The 23,023-nt window shown below is 47.0% G+C and overlaps 1 protein-coding gene across 2 annotated transcripts in view; it reads left to right on the forward strand.

Moving 5' to 3' along the window:
* The first annotated feature begins 6,513 nt into the window (after window positions 1-6,513).
* Window positions 6,514-23,023, forward strand: part of FNDC1 (fibronectin type III domain containing 1) — a 68,061-nt gene continuing 51,551 nt past the window's right edge. The window contains exon 1 of one of the 2 annotated variants that reach the window (XM_065057538.1): window positions 6,514-6,746. In XM_065057538.1, the coding sequence (XP_064913610.1) occupies window positions 6,659-6,746 (88 nt within the window). In that variant the 5' untranslated portion in view covers window positions 6,514-6,658. The remainder of the gene's footprint in view (window positions 6,747-23,023) is intronic. The other variant, XM_065057537.1, reaches the window with a different exon arrangement.

Consider the following 23,023-nt stretch of genomic DNA (forward strand, 5'->3'; position numbering starts at 1 on the left):
TGCCAAATAGAGAAATAACAATAGCCTGCTCTTTTAACAGAAGGACCCCAGAGAAGGAATATGCTCTATTGCTGTAAAAAATAGAGTTGCCTTCTCACTCCCAAGTTTCCAGGAACATGAGTTCCTTGGAGGTGTCCATCAGGACAGGGCTTTCTCTTGCTCCCTGGGGGGAAGCAGGGAGACCATTAAGGAAAAACAAGCTTTCACAAATGTCTAAATCAGCAAAGTTTATATGGGTCCATCATACATTTGTTAGAGTTGGGAGATTAATCCTCTGAGGCATCCTCACAAAGCATTCCTGATCCTCTTACAATGACTGTGAGTGCTGAGCCTGCCAAGAACCCTTTCCTTGCAGACAAGAGCTCCCTGTCCCTATCCCCATCCCAATCACCATCTCCTGGTAACTGGACCAGCAGCATGAGAGCTTCCCTGCAGTTGCTGCTCTGAGCTGTGGGTTGTGGTGTCATCAGGCAAAGAGGAGCAGTGAGTAAGGGCAGCACCTCCTGGGTCCTCAACACTCCTAACTTCTGGCAGAGTGCTGTGGCTCCTGCTGTAGGAGTTAAGAGGAGGAAGGTAAAAATGGGGGTCTAGAAGTCCTAAATTCTCCATCATGTAACCAGGCTGTACTGCAGGGCCCCTCCATGCAACAGCCCCTTGAAGCTGTTATGAAGTCTGTTTAGTTTGGCAAAGGGCCATATGTCAGGGGTTTGTGTAGAGCCCCAAACTCCATCTCCACTTGAGGCTTTTTCCAGTGCCATGTCTGGATGTTACCACCAGCTGCAATATGGGCACACAAGAACCATGCAGAACTGCAGTTTGAAACTCTGCATGGCTTTCCAGCTCAGTGATCTTCTGTTGTGGGAGGCTCAGTGCAGAGGGATGAGGCACTTTTTCTGTTCTAGCAGCAGCCACAGTCATGTTTAATTTGGAAGAACCTATAGTGAGAGTGGCCAAGCTGACACACCTTTCATTAGACTGCTGCTTGCCAAGATGAAGCTTTCAGCACTCAATACTTCTTTATGCTGACTGTGAGCTTTAGCAGCTGAAACCATCTTGAACTTGGTCAGCCAATGTTGCTTCTCCTATAGTGTCCATCACCAAAGCTCATGTCAGTCAGTCTTTCTCAGTTCCCAGGGTGTGAATGTTGGTGTCTGGGCATCACACCGGCAAAAGTCCTGTACCTCTGGGGCCTGTGTGCTTCAGGCAGTTAACAGCACCCAGGTTTGACAAGCTTCAGGGTTTGCTTCATCTACCCATCTTGCTTTTCATTGCACTCTCAGTCCCAGAGCTGGGCTCAGATTTTGGGAGATTCCCATGCCAGAGCACAGGGAACTTGTTCTTGGGGCTTCAAATGTAAACTTTGCAAAGACTTTCATAAGCAGCACTTGTATTCTGCTACTTTATGGCTGATTAGTTGCAGTATTGAAAGGTGTCTGGTGAAGCAGCGAAGGCTATGACTCTATGTGGCTGAATTAAACCAACTCAGTCTCACCAGGAGGTGAGAAATGGGGAATCATGCTGTCATACTCTTACGCTCACTGTTCTGATAAAATCACATTGTAGAGTAACACAGTACTATCTCCATAACCATAAACGCTCAAAGCAACACATTTATTTGCTCTAGAAGCTGAAGTTGTTTAACGGAAATGAGCAGCGATCTCTCACTGCCACCCACTCTCATCATGTCAGATATAGGCAACGTACTGGAAAGGGAAGATGAAGAATCAGGATTTGGAGGCAGATGCTACCATCACAGTAATAACTGAGACACTCCTTCTGAGGGAGGCTGATAAAAAAGTGAGAAAAATTACCAATCGAAAGAATCTTAGAATGCATAGCCTGATATAACAAACTTCTGGAGCTGTCAGGCTGGGTTGCCATTCCTTCAGGTCTGTGACCACCCAAGCCCCCAGCTCCCAGTGTGCTCTCCCCATAAAACCGTCAGCCTGAATGAAGCCAAGGTGCTTCCCAACTGCTCTGCTGGTGCTGCTCTGCTTCATGTGGGCAGTTCAGCCTTCACCAGAGCCCTCATGGCTGGGTGGCCTGACCAGCTGGCTCAACAGCCATTTTCATGGGGTTTGCTCTCTGAACCAAGGCTTGCTTGCATGGCACATGCAGGCAGAACGGTATCTGCTCAGGGGAGAAGGTGACAGCTCAGATGGTGGCATTTAGTACCACAGTGCTGGAAACCCAACTGCCTTGCCATGGCTTTTTGGGAAGGAGGAAATGCTAAAATGGAGCCAGAAGTAGTGCTGAGCATTTTGCCCCTAAAAGTCAAAACATTGGCATTTCTGTAGGAGAAGGGTGTGGAAAAGCTACCGTTTCAGACATAATTGACTCAAAAAGTAAGGCACTCCAGCTCTACAGCTGCCTGAAAAACCTTAGTTGCTCCTTGTTTGTGTGCAGGCATTCTTTAATGACATAATCTCCTCTTCTTTAGCTTTTGTTTAAATGAGTCTACCAGATGGGCATGCAAGAATTCAGATTACATTGACATTCATCTGGTAATTTCATTTAACTTTAACTTAAGCAACTTTCAATTTCTTCTTTTTAACATGTACCCAGAAGCTGAATTGGGTAAATACCCCAAATAGCTTCAAGAACATGGGCCTGAACCATTTTATTATTTAAACAATACAAACCTCCCCTTTTGTTTCAGTGGGAGAGTTATCAAAGCACATAAACGGAAGTAATTAACAAAGACAATAAAGACACTGTTTGCAGGCAACTGATTGCAAGAAGAGGAAAAATTCAGCAACTAAATTATTGGCTACTAGTGATTAACCTGTAACAAGTGCATGTTCTACACTGTCTTCTTTTTAAGAAACAAACTTTTATTTTATGTGATGTCACTATCTGTGCTTCTGTCAACATGTGCATGTGCTAATGTTGAAACAGAACAACCTGCAAGGGAGAGGGGTGGTTACCAGGTGCACTCATAGGAGTTTTACATGACTAGAAGGCATTTTTGTGGCTCTCTTTCAGTCTCTTTTTCCCTGTGTTAGTGGCCTTCAACAGAATTCTATACTTCAACTCAAAAGCATTACATGATTGACATGCTTCAAACTGTTTCTGTTCATCCTGAAGTAAAACAGATGCTTAGGCTTCTGTATATAAGTAATTCTTTCACTTTGTGCAGGTTTAATGTTAGATGCAAAATGTTTACAGGACAAGGGTCTCAAATAATTTAAACAAACTCGTACTGAGTGATGATCGCCATTAGGTCAGAAACTCCCTTAGCAGCGTTTAATGCAGCATTCCTACTTTCTTGTGCATAAATAAAGCAAGTGTCACTGGAATGTAGTGAGAGGCTTCTATGTTTTCACTTGGATCCAAAGCTGTGATTGCAGCTTGTGTGGAAGCTATCTCTCTCAGACGCTTGTCACAGCAGATGTGGCTTCAGCTGCTGGGTGTGGAACTGGGCCTGTATCGCAGCCCATGCTGCCACGTCCATACCTGCATGGATGCTGGGGCTGAATCCTGCTTGCTTGTGTCCAAGTGAGCTGCAGCCAGCACTGCAGATTGCAGAGGAGAGACCCCTTGAGGTTGCCTATAAATATCTGGGCAATTTGGCTTACTAAAATTCTTCTCTTACATGCCTCTGTCTGTCTTTCTCTCTTGTTTGTTTACAAACCTGCCTCTACAAACTGGTGCGATTACCATTTCAACCCCAGAGGCTACATCTACCTTTCCTTTACATTAATGACAAATATTCTAGAAGTCAAGATTGAATAAATTTGGTTGCCAAGTCCAAAAACTTGTTTCATTAGCTGGTATAATTAGCAGAGCTCAAAGAGGATGAAAGGATACGAATCAAGAAGCTCTACTGGATTATGCCAGCTGAGGACCTTCTCCAGTGAGTTTTTCAGAAATCCGGGAAACAAAATGCTGGTGTGCTGCATCTTCTCTGTTTGGGGTTTCTCCAGCATACAGTGATTATTTATATAGCTTGAAAGAGAACATTTTCATAAACAAGAGAGAAAGTGCCAGTGATCTCAAATATCCCCTGGCTTGGTTTGGGCTGTAATTAAATCTTGGATGTTATACTACTATCAGCTGGGCTAATTACAGAAAATACCTTTCCTGCAAAAAAACAAATTCCATATTACCATAGGAACAAGTCCATACTCATTGAAACATGGCATCTTGGTTGATTCCTGAGTTATTCATCTTCTTGATGGAATTCTGCCTTTTAAATGAAAAGCCTCTAAGGCTGCACAGCATGTGCAGGTGAGCAGGGTGGGTTTTCTCATCCAGGTGGATGGCTGAACTCCTGCATATTCAATCCTCTGTCTCCTCTGAATGCACTTACACTGGGTAAGCTGTGAAAAAAAACCCGAGGGAAATATAAAGCCTTCTGTTAAGGTTTAATGCAAGGCGACAATACACCATGACAGATGCCCTCTGTCATATTTGTGAACTCTGCAAAGATTCACCCTTTCCGATACACCTACATACCTTTTTTCCTCCAGCTGGAAATTGCAGTGTTTTGCCCTTTATTGCACTACTATTTTAAAAGCAGTGAGTGGGCTCGAGCCCGCCGAGTGCTGACAGCTCCCACAGAGGGTCCCTTCTGCCTCTGCCACCAGTGATCAGCCTGAGGGAGATGAAGGGGCATGTGGGTGCTGGAGGGACATGCTGAGGCTGTGCCTCCTGCTTTGCCAGGTACCATTTGCTCCTGAGAGCTAGCTCAGACGCCCTTGTCAGGGAGTACTGGCACAGCTTTGTTGTCCAGTATCTACATCCACTGCAATTCCCAAATGGTACCATGTTTAATAATACCTTCCTCACACAGAAATGCTCTTACTACAGACTTCAGGCAGGGTTTCTGTGATGGTGAGATCCCAGACTCTAATAGATCTTTACCCAATTGTATTTGCTAAAACCTTTGACCCAAGTATGCAAATCTCTCGGTTTGGGTGTTGTTTTCATTATTTCCCACTAGCTGCCATGCCTTGCTAGTGGAATTTACCTTCTCTCAGGAATAGTTGCTTTCCCACATGAGAACTGCATATGTAGTTAACTGGTCAGTGTTCAAGTCAGTCCTTAATTCATAATCCAGATGAAGCTTCTAAAAGTTGCACTCAGGGCGCAGGTGACATTTAATGTGCAGGGTTAGCTAAGCTCAATACCCCTCTGCACGACTACCACTGTTGCACAGTGGATCCCATCCTTGAGAAGGCCCCTCAGGAAGGGGAGAACTGAAGCTGAAGGGGAATGATGAAGCACCGATGCTCAAGGAACAGAGGCAGCATTTGGTGCAATGAGGAGAACAGTGAAAAGTGAGGAGCAAGTTACCAATGTTGTTTGTTTCAATGCCAAGCCAACAGGCTGCAACAGGTAACAATACATTGAATGTGTGATATTACGGATGTGCCTTACCTTGAGCTGTCTGAAACCCTGTCATCTAGATATTCCTTCTTTTTAATATGCTGCTTTGTTTTTAAAAGCCTCTCCCAGGCTCTGACAGTCAGGTTTTGGGAGGAAATATTCCAGGAGTCATGAAAGACAGTCTTTTGGACACCCCTAGAGCTAAGGGCTGTGGCCAGCCCCCTTTGCTTGTCATGCTGTACCTATGCCATCTTGTAATTTGGCTCCCCACATCGCTGCTGGGCTGTGGTCCCCACCTTGTGAATAGCTGCTTAAATTTCAGCAGCTTAATAGCTGCTTAAATCTCTCTTGACTGGGGTACACAGTGATCACCTTGCTCTGAAACAAAACAAGGTGCAGTTCTGCCACATACACAGTATGGATGAGCAGGTGTCAGGTTTGGCTCCGTGTGCCACACAGAGCCTTCCAACACCACTCCTTTTTTTTTTTTTTTTTTTTTTTTTTTTGCTTAGTTTCTGCAACATGCAGCAGAAGATGCATTATTATTTTTTATGAAAATAGGGGTATATTTCTGAAATTCCTCAAAAAACAGATGGGGCTGTGGGATGTGGGGTGGGGAGATGGCAGAAGAAACAAACAAGTCTGAGTGGGAAGTGCCTTGTAGATCTAAAATGACTTCTCTCCAGTGCAAGAAGACTGAAACAAAAACCCTGGCCAGCTGTGGGGTGGAAGTTCAGAAAGAACAAAGGATGATATGAAGAAGGAAAGATAACCTTGTGCAGAAAGTTCTGTACAGTCGTTCATTGATGTGAACGCTGTGCCTGCACAGGACTGAATATCCACCTCAGCTGGCAGAGCTCAGTGCCACAGGGGACAAGATAAATTGAACATGGTGCGTGGGTAACACGCGTGGGCCAGCTGAAGCTCCCCTGGGTTCTGAGGGACAGGCTCAGAGCTCGGGATCTCCCCGAGGAGAAGTTTTCTGGAGGAGCCAGGTGAGTGCACGCAGGGGAAGCGGATGATGCTGGGACGGCCGGCCGGGCCGGGACGGGGCGGGGCCGGGCGGGTGTGCCGGGCCGCGGGCTGGGTCGGGGCGGGCAGCGGGTGCCGGGCGGGCCGGGGCCGGGGCGGCGGGGTGCCGCGGGGGGCGGAGGGCCGGCGCCCGCCTCCGCGGGGCCGCCCCGCTGCAGTCTCCCGGCAGCCCGGGAGGAGGAGACGGCGGGGCGCGCTGGAAGCAGCGGGGCAGCCCCGCGGAGACGGACGCCGGGCGGGCGGCAGTTCCGCGCCCCGCCGCTCCTGCCGCCCGCGCCCCGCTACCCCCGGCCCCATGGCGGGGCTCGCCGCACCCCGCGCCCCGCCTCGGCCCTGGGCCGCCCTGCTGCTCCTCGCCGTCCTGCTGCCCGCCGCCGCCCCAGGTAGGCAGCCGCCCCGGGCGCCCCCGGAGGTGCCCCGCTCTGCGCCCGTGTGGGTGAGCGTCTGCTGGCCCACGCGTGCGGCTGCCGGCCCCTGCACCCGGCGTGCCCGGCTCGCCTCCGTGGGGTGGGAGCGTGGCGGGGAGTTGTGCCGCGGGGCGAGGGGTTGCTTCGAGACGCTGCGGTGACGGGCGACCGGGTACTTGGGGGAGCCGGGGCGGCATCGCGGTGGGACACCCCTCCTTGCCAAGCCGGGCCGCTGCCTGCAGAGGCACCTGCTGCTGCCCGTGTTTGTGCCGGTCCCTCCGCCGGTGCCGGGGTGGGCAGACCGGCCGCTTCAGCGCTTCTCTGCCGCAGGCTGAGATGGGAAACCCGAGCGGGGGGCTGTGTGTATCTGCAGAGCCGGGCCGAACCCAGCACCGAGGGTCTGGGGACCCCCACGGCTCCCGGACATCGAGACCTTCTCAGGTCAGCCGGCTGCGGCTCGGCTGCGCTTGGGGCAGCGCGGGGCTGCAGCCCGCAAGGACGGTTCCGGCCAAACGTGAGGCGGGGGCAACGGAGGGCTGCTTCCTTCTTGCCTTTAGCCCGCCTGTGCCTTATTCCCGCCGGCACCAGGTCCCGGTCCCTTCATCCCGTTTGGGGTCGGCTGAAGAGCCCCGCTCACTCGTTTGACGGGGTTGACAGGAGGCAGCCCCCGCGCTGAGCATCTCTTTTTAAGTCAGGCGAGATCCCTCTTCATTCTCGTCCTCGGAGTCCTTTGAATTGGACCCTAGATCAGCCTGGGCGAGGCTGGGGCTGCTGGCAGGATTCCCCGGCCTCGCAGTCTCTGGTTTAAGCTGCTCTGGAGGTCGCGTGGGGTGGCTGATCTTCCCCATCCTTTCCTGCGTGGACAGCATTGTTTGCATCACAGGCAATGCTGAGTCCCTGTCTCGGTTTGTGCCCACAAGGTCTTTGCACCAGAGCACGGCTAGGGGCAGATATAGAAGGACATTTCAGCACCACATTTTAACTGCTGGATTTACAGTGGCCAGGGCGGTATGGGGACACCTGCTCCCTAGCTCTTAGTGAGGTGGCTGCCCCATCTTGAGCCCAAATCAGCATCTCAGCAGTTCAGGGCTGAGCAGGACCTAATGTCACCCATGACTCCTGGTGCATTTTAGTGTGCAGCTACACACACTGGAAAGATCTCCTTGACCTGGAACAAGGGAAATATCTTCAAGCCTGGTTTGAAGATTCTGTACAACCCTCTCTTTGTGGGCTGCTGAAGGTGTGTGGCTTGCAGGGTGCACAGCTGCAGACTAGCGGCAGAGTGCATTTGCAGGAGGGTGACAGCAGGTAAGCTTTGCTGGGAGGTGCTCATGTATCCACTGCTGTCTGTCTTTCTGTGCGGTGCTATGCCTACCCAGGTTAAACCTGGGATCGCTCTCCTGGAAGTGGGTTTGTAGAGGTGCTGCTTTGTGGCAGTGGGGAATGGAGGGGCAACTGGATCTGCTGTCCCTGGGGCTGCCTGCTGGCACACGAGAGGGAAAGGGGCAGGGGAGTTTGGGTGCTAATATCACAGGCAATATAATGGGAAATGTCGTAGCCTCTGAGGAAAAGTGTTAGCTGTTGAACATAGGCAGGCTTTTGCTTTGTGTGATGTCTAAAGTGACTCTAGGGGAGCCTGAAACTTTGTGGAAGTTACATTCAAAACTTTCAGTACAGTCTTCCGTTGTCCACAGCCCCACACCAACGTGCTGTAAAACCAAGCCAATTTCTGAACAAACCCAAATGTCTTGGCACAGCACTGTGCAGAGCGCTGCATGCTTCCCGGCTGAGGATTTCTGGAGTGCACCAAAACCTGCTTGAGTGGGAACACTGCACTGTTAACCCCCAGAGGGGCTGTACAGGACTTGTGTGTGGGCTGCATGTGTGCTCCTTGTCCCTGGAGGTGTGCTGGCCATGCTGAGTGGGCACCACTTTCCTTCTCCAGTCTACGGAGTGGTTATAAGCCACTAACCCCAGACTGTGCCCTGAAGAAGTGCAGTCTCAGGCAGGAGGGCTAGTGAGTGCTGGAGTCCTTTCTCAGGGGTTAAAAGCTGTTGCTGAACACCTTTGCTGCCCTTGTCCCTGCTTTCTCATCTTCTACTTGTGTTTGAAATGGTCCCTTCCCATTCTCCTTTCCTCGCCTTTCCAGCATGCACCCTGTCTAGGTGACCTGTCCCAAACTCACTCTGCACTTTGAGCCTTTGCCCGAGTTCTGTGTCTGGGAGACAGGGAAGCTGCCTTGGCGCAGCAGTAGCGCTCTGACAAAGGAAGTGAAAGAGCCCTTCATTTTTTTGTTTGTGGAAAGAAAGAAAAGATTTTCCCCCAGTGAGGGTCTGGCATTGGGCTGGTGCTGTCATTGACTTTGCTTCTGTTTATCAAAACGGAAAAACAGCGTGGGGACTGTGCCCAGGATTGCTATGCTCAGTCTCTCAGGCTGAGGAAGTCTAAGAGAAGGGTGTTGTGCTGGAGCCAGTTTAGGGGAAGATCCCATTTTTATTTTGCCAAGAGAGATTTTTGTAGCTTGCTGCCAGATCCCATGTGTGGAAGGATGTAGAGCACATACCGACAGCAGAAGGCAGTCCTTCTGTAGAAACACTCCTCAGTTGCTTTTATACGAATAATATTCAAGCACCACCTGTGGCCGGTGGGACAAATTTGGGAGGAGCATTAGGAGGCTGAGCTTGGTACAATAGCCTTGCTGACAGCAGCACTAATTCTCATTTTCCCTCCTTCTCTGGACTGTGTGACATAAACAGAGAAAGCAGAAGGATCTCCAAGGGAATTTTCCACTTCATTTAGCTCTGAGCAATGTATCTTCTCAGTTATTTAGGACAATGCTGTCATGGTTGAGACGGACAAACAACATGGACCAAGTTCTTCCAGGATGAAAGTAGTAGATGCCATTTATTGTCACAAGTGCATTTTTATACAGTTTTACCAATTTATGTGTCTCTTCACTATTGGTTACAAGTTACAGCAGTAACATCTCATTGGCTATTTTTGCTGTCATCAATGTTGCTCTTCTACTCCCTTCTCTCTCATGGGTACATCCTTAACATCTCTGGATACTCCTTTACTCCCATCTTTCTCACAGATAGGCCTTCATATCTTCAGGGCTAATTTCTGTTCCCATGCCCTCCGTCAGGGAATCCACGGACCCACCGTAGTCCCCCACACAATGCTGTAATGGTCTTAACTGTATAGCTCTGGACCAGCCTCTGGGTGTGTCAGAGGTATGAAAGCCCTTGTGCTGTGGAAGTCTGTAATTCCAGCTCTTCAGACAGCACATGGACTGAGGTTGACCGGACATGTCTTTAAGAAGATGCTATCAGAAGCTGTGCTATACAGAAGGAAAACAGAGGAGGGCTGAGTAGACCATGGAGCAAAATAAAGAGCTGGCACGCTTTCTCTCTGCCTGCAGAGGGAACAGAATCTTGTCTGTATGATCCAGTGCATAGAGTGAGCATTCATATGCCCAAAAAACATAGCTCCTTCCTCAGACACATTCAGTGCTCAAGTGTCATTGACATTTCTCATGCAGGACACTGAAATAGTAAATATGCCTTCTGAGTCTCAAGATAACTGAGGCTGGACTGCATGTCTGCTGCAAGCTGCCTGTAGCCGTCTGCAGGTGGTCCATTATCTTCAGATCAATGAAGCAAAGCAGTATTTTTACTAGGCTCAATTTCCGGTGCCCTTCTAGGATCCGTGGTTTCTCCAGCTGGCAGCTGTGTCACTGTGTCACCCAGCTCTCTCCATCACTGGGGAAGTGCTTAGGAGTATGGATAAGGTGGCATTGGGATGTGCTGGCAGGTGTTGGGTCTCTCAAATTTACACTGCTGCAGCTCAGGTATAGCTGAGACCAGAACCTTTTTCTGACCAAAGACCTCTAGAGTGAGCCTGTGTTTGGTAAGGTTTGCAATCCCAAGTATTCAAAAACTTGAAGACAAACCAGCACCTTTTTTTTCTTTTTTCAATTTTCTAGTTTTGAAGTGTCAGGATCTGCTTATGTTGTTTAACTTGAGTTGCATGTCTTCATAAATTAGTACTCCTCACCTGCCCAAGCAAACCGTTCATAACTAGGTGCATGTATCATGGGAATGTTTACCTCTTGTAGCGTGTGTGCTCAGGGGAAGGAGGGACCGTGGATGTTTCGCTGTGCCTTCTGCAGACCACTAACGCACTCAGCAGGTGAAGTGGTCTCTTATCCAGGTGGAATGGCACAGACATAGATGTGCCTTCCTTTCGGGAAGCTGCTGTTATCTCCCCGAAGACATACCACACTCTTGTGCAGCATGGAGCGGGTGCTCCCAGCCCTGCAGACACCGCGCTGGCCCCTCAGGCAGGTACCGGTGCTCCTTGTTGTGCTTTTCTAGCCCCCCAAATTGCCACTTGTCCTGTCTGTTTTACAGCCCCCTAAAGCAGTAATTTCACTGGTGTGTTGCAATACCAGATTGCTTTTATTCCTTTGATTGCAGTTGAAATTTTGTTTGCTTGGAACTGTGACTCTTTTCATTATTCCTCAAGATGAGAAATCACCTCTCCAGCCCATGTCCCTGCCCAGCATGGCAGAGAGAAATGAACCACCAGGTTGTGAGGCAGTGAAATCCAGAGGGGAACAGAAGATCTTGAAGCTAGGGAGATACTTTTTCTCTGGCTTGTGAAGAGCCCAAGTATTTTGCTTCCATGTGGGCTGAGAAATTGCGTTTTGGCTGTGCTTGCACTGACAGCATCGCCTCGGAGGAGTGGTGTAGCTTACATTTTCAGGGCAATCGAGGAGTGATGGGTCTTTTGAAGAAATGGGAGGTCATCTGGAAGATCCTTTGCTATGTGTGACCCAGTATAAAGCCTTTGAACTCACGTTTACATTTTCTTATATGTGTTTGCTATACTTCTGCTTATTCTGCTGTGCTGTTGGCTGCAAAACCTACAGTCTGAGTTGAATGTTCATGAACTGCAGTGCCAAAATAAGCACTGCCAAGATCAAGACAGTGGCTTAAAAAGCAGAAGATTTAAAAAATGAGAACTGCTGAGGGCGTTTGCTTTGCTGTCTGTTCTCTGAGTCTCGGGACACACGTTTCTAAGCTTTCCTCCACACCCTGGATGTCTCAGGATTTAGAGGTATGATATGGTTTAGTCTGCATCTCCACTGCCTGCTTTGTTTAAACCAGTGACAGGATTTTGCACTTGACTCTGTACCTGGCTAGAGGGACTTCTGACACTCTGATCCCAGCTCTCGCGTTTTTATTTACAGGCATCAGCAGCATTTGCCTGCAGCACCTCCTTAGCTGGATTGATTTCCTTTGGGGATGTACAAGCACCTGGAAAGTGTCAGGTTTCCCTGGTTGCTCTTTAAAGTTCAGACAAGTTTGTAATGAAAATGAATTTCTTCTATGGTGGACCACACGGTTGAATGCTTAACTACTATACTGGTAGCAGAGTTAACAAGAGCAACATCAAACAGTGTTTACACAGAGGCTCCTTCATGGTGTCGTTTCATCTTGCCTGGGGAGATGGGAGGTTGTGCTGGCAGCTCATGAGTCTCCAGACTCTAGCAAGACCTGTGCTGGCTGCTGAGCTCCCTCCTCTTCCTTTCTTCTGGAGGACATCCTGGTACCTGCCCCTCTTCAGACCCCTCATCCAGTGTCCTGCCCTCCTAAGGCATGCAGCTTCTGGGTTTCTGACCCATGTAGCTCTGCAGATGCTGATTCCCCCTTGCCTGTTCCCCCGGACTGTTGTCTGGGATGTTACTCTGCCCCTCAGAGTTTCTGCAAATGTGTGTTTAAGCTTCAGTGTGTTTTGTACCATCCTCAGCATTTATAGGATGGTTAAAATCTGCGTAGGTTGTAAGGTTCACCGTACATCACTCTCATCGAACTTGTAACCCCATGCCCATCGTTAGCTCTTCATAAATTACACCTGCATCATGGGACATGGGGGCTCTTTCCCTATGGGGTGCCTACACACCCTGAGGCCATGGTAAAAGCTGACTGTGCTTCATTGCCTCTGAAATCAGTCTGTGTGTGTGGCTTCATTTCAGTTTAGGTGCTTGCATTTGGCAGAATTGGTCTATATTTAAAGCAAATAGCTCCAAGGAGTGGAGAAGCAAGGAAAGGTGGAAGAAAGACCTAAGTCATGTAGAAATTGTGTGCTCCAAATAGAGAGCTTTTCCTAAACAAAGAGAAGATCGTTAGTTACATCAGATTAAACAGTGAAATCCTGTTGAAAGGAAGTCAGTCCAAGCTGCTCCTGACCCTGGAAGAAAACCTGAAAGGTGCATCCAAATTTAACTATGTAAGGATTAGAAGGTGGTCTGGAGAAGTGTGGATTTTAAATCACCCTCTTCAGTGGGTAACTTGATCATCAAATCAGCTCTTCATTAAACAGAGCAAATTACTCTTTGAGGACTGTGGAGCGTGTTCATATTACATTGTTCCAGCACAGCTATTTCACTATTTCTCAGTCATCAAGTCCTCTTGGGCATCTTGCAACAATCCCAGTTCCAGCAAATCTTTCTGACTGTTGTATTATTCTGGCATTAAACTGACTGTTTTTTCTGCTGGAGGAGTTGCTCATTCTTAATATATACATCAGCTGTAAAGTAAGAGGCAACTCTTCAAATGGTTATTAGTCGTCATGTTTGCTGTATAGTTGGCTGCAATATTTTGGCTGTAACTTTTCTGGGGGAAAAGTGCAGAACTGCTGGAGCTGGAATGTTAGTTTTTCCTTGTCTCTAAAAAGAAGACAAAAAATAAGAAAAATTGAATAGTCAATGTAATTTGTCGTTGTATTCTGTAATTAAGTGCTTTACTCCTCCTCTTAGAATGGCATACTTGAAAGGGTGCATGGAGAGGGAAGGAGTTTAGCTGGTAACCAGCAAAAACTACTGAGTTTACATTAAAACTTGTACAACAGAAAGTGGCAGATGTGACTGGCAAACCATACTGCTGTGGCTGGTGGATCATGATGCCCACCCTGAGCCCTGCCGCCCTCCTGACCAGCCCTCGCAGAGCTGGGTGCTCCCACTGCCAAGGGAGGGCAGTGTGGGCACAGCACCCCAGGCTGCCCACCCCTCCCACAGCCTGAGAAGTATCTGGGACTCACATTTTCAGCCTCGGGAAGCCAGCACTCAGTTTTGCCTGTGCTGCTGAGGTCCTTGGGCCAGCTCTGAGAGCACTGCAGCATGCAGGCTGCGGCCAGGTAACTGGAGGGCTGAATTTAGATGTTGTTATTCCTGCTGGGTAGTGTCTTGCTTCATGTGACAGCCCTGCTGAAATACCTAATGGCATCAGAATCTGGCCCTGCATGAGCAGTTGGGCTGCACTTTCGCATAATCTGAATGTCTTTCCCTTTCGTCATCTGAAGCTATGCCGAGTTTGATGACATAGTTGTGTGGTCCGTACTGTTGGAGGCTTTGCAGAAAGCCTGGCAGCTCAGAGATGGAGACGCTGTAGCAGTCTCAAGCTGACGGCGGTGTGGGGACTTGGCAGAAGGCCTACTGCATTTTGCTGCAGCAGGTGCTCTGGGTGGTGTGTTCGTAGCCTCACCAGCTGTGTCAGCTGAGCTTCACATCGGCTTTTCTCCTCCCTGTGCTGTCAGTTTGATGCTTCTGGTCTCCCAAAATAATTGTATTATAAACAATGTAAGAGTGAATGGCAGTGGTGGAAAGACTCCATCTGGATCAGCTGGACTGAGGCTTCAGCCTGATTTCAGGATATATGTATTTTTAATATATGTATTTGATAAGTGTCCAAGGTCTTATTACTAGGGAGGTGGGCTGAGGATCACAAGACCTGGTTTCATTCATAGGCCCAAGAAAAACTATCAAAGTGACATCTCACCTTTCCTGGGCTCCATTGGCTCTGCTTTAAAAATGAGTTGAATGCTGCAGTACCGGAGAACTGCTCAACCTAAGCTGCTGTTCTCTTCTACTTGAAACTTCCCAAACAAGAAGTTATGACTGAAATATTTTGTGAGATGCTCAGTAATATCTCTGCAGGGTTTTATCAAAGCTCGGTGGGAGACTGCTGGTTTTGTGCTGTCCTTGACAGTCAGTGAGCTGACTGTCCCCTGAGGAGGAGAAGGGTGCAGGGACTCAAATTCCCCTCCGTGACTCAGGACACAGGTTTTGATACTGTCCCTGCTGTAGACCCCCTCTTGTCTATTGTTTGTGATGGTGTGATTTGTGATATGCTTACATGCATGCTTATCTGCCCTGTGCGGTTGTACTCCCTGAAACCACTGGACATAGCTGAAGAAAGTACAGGAATATTATTTTGCTGGATCAAGCCTGCAAACTGATGTGGCTTGGTGTCTTCCTCTCCAGTCTGGGATGTTATTCCAGCTGTACCACAGATAGGTGCTTAGGGATAAATTCAGTTTAGTGATCAGGTCACATTTCTCTGGTGAAAGAGACTATGAGCACAGGCTTGGAGGGCCTGAAAATGTGGAGCATCCCAGCTTTCCATTTATTCCAGTCAGCAAACTTCACAGTCTCCTTTGTGAGTGAAATGACTTACTATTGATCTAGATATTTGCTATGTAGTAGGCTCTTAGAGCAGCTTCTGTGATGTTGGAGCCCTTCTCCTGAGTCTCAGGTCCAAAGGTGTATGTACGCAGAACCTCAGAGTGTGTGGCTGTGAATATCTGGAAGGTCCTGATGGCATCGACAACTTGAAATGTCTGGTGCTTGAAGACACAGAAGAAATTGCTCTCTTCCCAAAGAAACAAACCCAACAGAAAGTGAAATAAAACAGAAAAATAAGCTCTTCTGTAAGAGCACAGCTATAATATTGAAAACCTATAAAGTCTAAACCAAACCAACAATATTAGCAAGCCAAATTTTCTTGATAGATGTGTATATTAATGTACATTTTGGTTGCAATGTGGCGATTGCTGTGCCAGAGCACTGAGTTCCTGTTCTTCTTTCTTTCTGACTATCATAAGTCAAGTTGATCCTCCCAGATCTGCAGTGGCTACTTAAATCACTGTCAAAGGACCGTGTGGGTCTTGATGAAAGCCCTTCCCAGTCAGGGTCAGAGCTGCTGGGTTTCAGTTGCTGAGTGCAAGGTAATACCTCTTTATTGCCACGAGGTGTCTCAGACCACAAGTGCTCCAGCAGATCAGTCCCCAGCCAGGATGAGCCCTGCCCATGGGCGTGCTGATTGCTGGGGACCAGACACCGCTGCAAACACTCGCTTGCCTCTTCCTCTGCAAAAAGAGCTCTTTAAATTACTCTCAGGGAGGGATGATGAGTCGTATAAGACATCATGGGGTCCTGCTGGCGTTTGGTACTACGCTGTGCAGGGCAGGCTGAAAACCTGGACTTGCTGATGTCACATGGGACTGGGACTGAATGCAAAACCTTGGAGGGGTGGAAATAGATTTCAGACCACCACGTTAGTAAAGATAAAAGAGAAATGGCTTTTTATTGGCTTAAGTCTTCCCTTCCAGTGGCAACAGACCAGCTGTCCCATGTTGTGCTTGCACAGGGCAGTGGCAGCTATTCAGGAGGGAGGTGTGAGCACAGCCATGCCCTCATAGCAGTGTGGTGGGACCACGTCTGGGAGAGGACAGCTTCCACACTCCCCGTGGGGAGAGGAGGGAAGCAACCAGCCATGTGTGTGTTGGCGCAGGGGAGGAGGAGATACAAGAGGAAACAAGTTTTGTTTACTAGCACCAGCAGAGAGAGAGGAAGGATGGAAGCCTACTGGAGAAAGCTAAAGCGAGAGCCCAGTTATGTAGTGGACCTGAGGGTCTGGTGTGGGTATGCATCAGAGTAGCTGATGAGTTAGTATGGATGCTTCTGAAAGAAGGCGGTGTGTCTGAAAGGGGAGGGATTATTTTTAGCATGTTCTCACCATTCTACCTGCTGCTTTTCTTGGGGAGCTTTTTCTTGAGACCAGAACCTTGCAGAACAAGCTGCTAATAATTGCAGTAAGGATGGCAGAAACAGGCCCTATGAATCCAAACATAATAGCCTCCATAAAATTAGCCATTGGGTTTGCAAGACTTTTGGCAATGAGAAAGGAACCGTTTGGCTTTTGCAGCAAGAGGGGCCTCTTGCAAATATACATTTTAAGCTGCTTGTGCTGTATAAATATCTATATATTTAAAAAAAAAAAAACCTGTTATGGTTACAAGCAGTCCCTGTGAAAACTGAAAAGGCAAAGAGGGAAACTTCGAAATGCCACAGGAACTTTTGACTAATTTGAGGCCCCTTTGTATGGAAGGAAATTGCTGTGTTTCAGGAAGCTTTGCTGCTTTAACAAAATATTTGTGCTTCTGAACGGTAAGCAGATGGCCAATCCAGAAGATGGTAGCAAGCTGCTTAAGCTACTTAAATGCAAATTTATTTGCCTTGCTAGTAGTGGCCAGCTTTGGTTTTAGGGCTCCAAGCTAAGGCTTTGTTGTCACTGCAGGGCTGCTTCACCAGCATTGGCCATGCAGAACATCCAGATCCAGGATACCCATAAGTCTGTTGAGCAGCATCTCTTTGCATGCCATGCAGGTCTAGTCAAAGCCCTGTGATGGCTGAAGATGTTACTATCATAGATGTAAGTGTTGGTTTTCTGCAGGAGCTCATTTTAGAGGCTGTGCAGTGTTGGTGACAGGATGTTCAGAGCTCACAAGCAAAGCGGGCAAAGGCAGATGGGTGTTTTGGTATTTGAAAACTTCATTGCCTCTGGACTGCACCAATGCCATTAGTGTCAGAGGATGCAGAAGCAGTCAGAGAGTGTAGTCTATCGGTACACCCTTTCACTCCACCCCTTCCAAATCTCCCACTTTGGGTATTCAAACAAGGACACATTAATAACACAAAATAGCAATCCACACACATTGGTAAGGGTTGGCTCTAGCATGCTGCTAACTATGGCCTGCTAAAGACTCTGGAAGTCTACCGTGGTCCTTCCTGATACTTGCTCTCCTAATTTTTTGCAGAGCTTTGTTGAGTTGTAGGGTTGATTTTCTTCCCCAGATGTTTGTCTTGCTGCATATCCCACTGGTCATGGGTGCTCTGTGCTGTATGGGGAAAAGCCACGGGTTTTGCACCTAAATGTTGGAGGTTAAACCATCAGTTCTTTTGTAGGTGTTTGTATTTTCAGTTCTAGATATCGCTAGGCTAAACCAAGGAAGATGGCATGGATTTTCATTTACAAACCTGCAAAGCTGTGAGTGCATCTCTTCAGCATGTTCAGCTGCTTTTCAAAGGTGTTAATTGGGTAAAATCTTTGCTGACCACCCCAGGTATTAGTTGACAGACTGCGACATGTAAACTGATGTGATAACTGCAAGTGACTGCTGGTGTTTGCTTCAGTCGTGTCTGCTCAGCTATGATAGGACTAGTTATAATGTGTAACACAGCCCAGGGTTTTGCATTAATACATTGCTTTGAGTGTGACTGCAGAAGTCTTTCTTTCTGGAAATGAAATGAAATGAAATGAAATGAAATGAAATGAAATGAAATGAAATGAAATAAGAAGGTAATTTATTAGTAAAGCCAATCTGTACCTATCCATTTCTTATCTGAGCCCAACCTAGTGCAGGGCTCTTAAGAATAGCTATAGTACTATTCTGGTTATTTCTTTGGCATGCATTTCATTCAGTATCTATGAGTTTTGCACATTGGGAGACTTGGAGTGTGTGCCACCAGCTTCCCTTTCCTGGGTACAAAGCTATGTAATACTTTTTGAAAGGTCTTTTACAATAAATTATGTGGAATAAAGTTATTTAGAAGAGTCAGGACTGGTGTTATTTCCAGACATGAACAGTTTTATGTTACACATAGGTAAATAATGTTTTAGTGGTTTTTATTTGTGTTTTTCATGAAGAGGCTTATTTTAGGATGTACTTTTTCCAGTCCTTGTGAAGAAACTTAATTTCTGAGAGCTACTAATGAAAGAGCAGAAACTAATGTTGAGCCAGTGTTTTGTTCTTAGCAAACCTGTACCTTGGGAACCTCAGACTCTTCTGATTAATGAAAAGTTTGCAATGTGAGATAAAAATTGAGAGTTTTAACTTTTTTATCTTTGAATGCACAGTGAAGCTTGAATTCCTACTCTCTGACTTTGTGAGTCTGAGGCATTTTTGGCAGTTTCTAGTGGAAAGTTGAACGTGTGCTTCAGCTAGAGATGGAATGGAAAGACTTTACATAAACATGTGAATCTCCGGTAGATTAAAAAGTCTGCGCTACTTTACAGGGTAAGACAGCAGGTTTAGATATATTGAGGTGTTTTTTGAGAGGTGTAAATCAACCCCCTCTATGCAAGTAATCCAGATTCCTTAAGGAGGATGATTTGATGAAGTCTGTGATATGCATAAAGGAATGAACCAAAAGCAAAACCACACCATCCACATAGCCAATGCTTTGCATCCAAAGCTAGTATTTACTTCAGATCTATCTCACTGACTCTTTCTTTTTTCCTCTTTGTGTGTGTGTGTGTGTGTGTGTGTGTATGTATGTATATGTATGTGTGTGAGTGATAATCCCAGTTTAGGTACCTAACGAACAGTTGAAGCCATGAGTTTATGGCTAGTTGCGTCTTGGTTAACACTTGTCATTGTTTCCACAAATGACTGATGTAATCCATTTGGAAGGTGTTAAAGTGCCCAAGATGAATGAGTTTTTCAGAAGCTCTGTAGAGTGGGGACATGAAGGTGAAGGTGGCTGAGAGTTTTCGGTTCCTCCCCAGGACCCAGCACCCCAAACCAGTACAGAAAAGGTTAGCATTTGTCTCCTGCTTTGAGGATCTGCCATAAACATCTCAGAAGCCAAAAGTTGAATAAGGTTTGGAAGGAAATTAGGTGTTTGACTAGGAGTATTTCATTAAATGAAACTAAGCATATGAAGTGAACAATATGAACTAAGCATATAAAGTTTTGTGCTTTATGGATGTGGATAACCACTGCTTGATGAGGCTGGAGTACAAGCCAGTACAGATAGAGGACTGTGGTACCTGCTGTGACTTTCCATAAGTCCAGTCCCTATCTCCCAACAGGGTAATTACACACTATGTTTCCTTTAGCTTTTGAAAGATACAGGGCTTCATGCTTCACTTGACTGACTTTGTAACGTGCCACCGATTTTAACAAGATTGCACTAACGTAAAAGCAGAGCAATGAAGCGAAGATTTAGGTTTGTAAGAAGTAGTCCAGGTGCACAGCATAAGGGTGCTGCTACGGTTTAGTTAGCCTCATAATGAGCAGTGCAATTTTAGTAGGTGCGTTTTCCTCCCTGGAGCTCTATGGCCATACCTGGAGGGAGCAGGGCAGAGGTTGGCTCACAGGGGCACATGCTTTGTTTCTGACTTGTGTCCCCTGCCAACCCACTTCAAAGCCAGCTCAGGCCGCTGGGACACAAGGAGGGGAATAGTGATGGAGGGGATGCATGACAGCCTGGAAACAATGCTCTCTCTTTTTTACTACCTTGCCTGTGGCATCCTTTGAGGCCCACCTGGAGTGGAATAGGCTGGCTCACCTGTACACCATCCATACAGGGGGAGAGGATAAATCTGGGCAGGCTGCAGTACAGTGACTCCCAGAACCAGGCCCTGTGTCCACACTGGGCAGAGCGGCATCATGTAAGCTCTGTGCTGGTGTCAGTGCTGGAGAGAAGGATATCCATGGGCTTGTCACCCTTCCCATCTATCCATACCTGTGTAGGCATCAGCTGTGGATGCAAACGTACCAGTTGCATCTTCAATTTAAAGAAGGCTCTGCTTATGTTCACTTGTGTAGAAATCTCTAAAGAAAGCTCTCCCTCAGTTGCAGAGAAAGCCACTGAGATTAAGTTAGTCTGAGCAAATTTTTTCTCTTATTCCATGTTCGCATGAAACCATCAGAAATTTACAGAGCAGTGCTAGCACTTGATGTCATTTCTTCCTACTGCCATGGTGGGTTTTCCCATGTGCATTTGTACCAGGGGTCAATTCTTTCTCATAGAAATGCATGTAGAGATCATGGCTCAGAAATGGCAGCTCTCAGCGTGGGAGTCAGCATGTTTTACAAGAGGGATAATATCCATCCTAGTGCCAGCTCTGTGTTATTTTCCTGCCTTCTTCTACTGTTGTCATGGACAAAATCGCCATGTTGTTGCAAGAGAATGAGGGTGTTGCTGCTCGTCACAGGTTGTGCAGCCAAAATTCTGCCTGGACTCCAAGGGTCACTCCCATATCCCTGACAGTCTTTGCACTGTTTGGGGGACAAGCATCAGGCTAGGGCAGGAGAGAGCAAAAGGGAGCCCAAAAGCTTGCAGTGGAAGGGCCTGTTAAAACCCATGGGTTTACCCTGGGCACCTGGGACAGATGGATCCTGCCCGTGGAGGCAGATACAGTCACACGTGTGTGGCCTTGGGTCTGTCCTGAGGAACTGTGCAGTCTCTTAGGGAGATCCTGCTGCCTTGGGAATCTCTATGGGGGTGGTTTCTTCTCCTACCTTCTTCTTCTGCAATCAGAGAGAGCAATGTGAAGTGGGTTTGAAGTCACTTTCTCTCCACTAACGGAAGTGTTACCTCTTGTGATACCATCAGGCTGCTTTAACATTGATTAAACTGTGCATCCAGGGCCAACACAGTTAAAGGATCTGGGGTTTGTAGAGGCAGCTGTAAGAAGTGTGTAAGGATGGTGCACACATGCAGGTGGAAGTCAGGGATGTTCTGGCAGACATGTGGCTTCCAAGTATTCAGCACTGTGTGACAGATTTCTGTGGTGTCCACCTCTTCTCTTTAATGGATGGTGTGTTTTCAATGCCTGATTTGACAGCAAAACATGCATTAAAAAGCAGTATGAGTTAGGTGGCCCTGGTTTTAAAGAGGCGACTAACCAAAATTGTAGGTCTGGTAGCTTTGTGGCAATGTTATGTTTGCTGTTTACTTTTCCATCATGGTTTTGAGGTACTGTATGCTTCATTTTAGACTGGCAGAAACACAGAAATTACCTCACTTTTGAGTAAATAAAGAATGTGAATATGAAAACAAGAACAAATTGGAAGTGAAAATAACATGGAGTCTACAGTCATGAACACAGAGTGGAAAGACGCAAGCTTTGAAGGGGTTCATTTTGTTCCAGACAATGTCTTGTCACAGCATGAGTTGCACTGTTCACATTCTGATTTTCTCAGGCAAGTTTCCTTCTCATCACTAAACTTCTGACTCAGGCTAGAGAACAGCCTATGTAAGGGTTATCTAGAGGAAAACAAGCTCAGTTAGCTTTATCCTGTGCTTTTGTCATATTTGTGACTGCAGTCAGATTAAATTCAGACTTCACCACTTGAAGTGCCCTTAGGCTCTGATTTATCTCAGAAATGAGGTTTAAGATGTTGTAAGTCAATATTTGTGCTATTTCTGCAGTTGAATATCCAACAAAGCCAAGGAATGTGAGTTTCATGCCCACTAGGAAAGGTCTGAGCATCACAGGAGCTGCCAGCTGAGACAGCCAAGAGTCCTGTGCAGAGATGCAATGTCAGCACTGAGAAACCTTAGGTGCATCTCATGGGAGAAGCACTAATATTCCCTCCTTCGTGAGGCTAATGGATTGAAGGGATGTGTGTGGAGCAATCAGCTGGGATCAATAGCTTTATCAGGCCCATTGGCAGCTCATGCTATTCCTCTTTGTCGTATGGATGGTGTAAAAGCAATAGGTTAGCTTTGCTATAAACTTGCTTTTCTGTTAAATCAGTCAGTCCTCCTTCTTGCAAACCAAATTACCAGTGACCAGCATGATAAAGGACGGGTTCCCATTGAAGCCAGGGAGCTTTGGGTCAAACCAGGAGTACCACAGAGGTCCAGTCTCTCCCTACCCCTTTCCATTTTTAAGCCCAGAAAAGGTTAGACTTAAAGTTGGTAAACAAATATTGAAAGGATACCTGCATATACATTTGAAACTCACTCAAATATTATAGATTTGACATTGATTTGTTATCAAAAGCTTAAAGGCTGTGAGCCTAATTCTGCTGATGGTGCCATCTAATCCATTTGTGCTCTCATCCTGTGACTGGACTCTCTCGAAGCAGTCAGAGTCATTTGGGCTATGTCCTGCACAGGAAGACAAATCCTTCGGCAATATGTCTGGCTAATGTGGTTGAGCCATGTCAAAGAGAACAATACACCAAAGTAAAGTTGTTTTTTTCCAGATGAAGAACTTCAAGTACTTCAAATATAAGCAAGCTAAAGTATCAGTACCTTGAAAGATACAGTGAAGAGAACCCAAAGGAAAATTAGAAAGAGCAGTTCTAGCAAGAAAAGCACAGCAACACCA

Source organism: Columba livia, chromosome 3, assembly GCF_036013475.1.
Source record: "Columba livia isolate bColLiv1 breed racing homer chromosome 3, bColLiv1.pat.W.v2, whole genome shotgun sequence".
Classification (NCBI taxonomy): Eukaryota; Metazoa; Chordata; class Aves; order Columbiformes; family Columbidae; genus Columba; species Columba livia.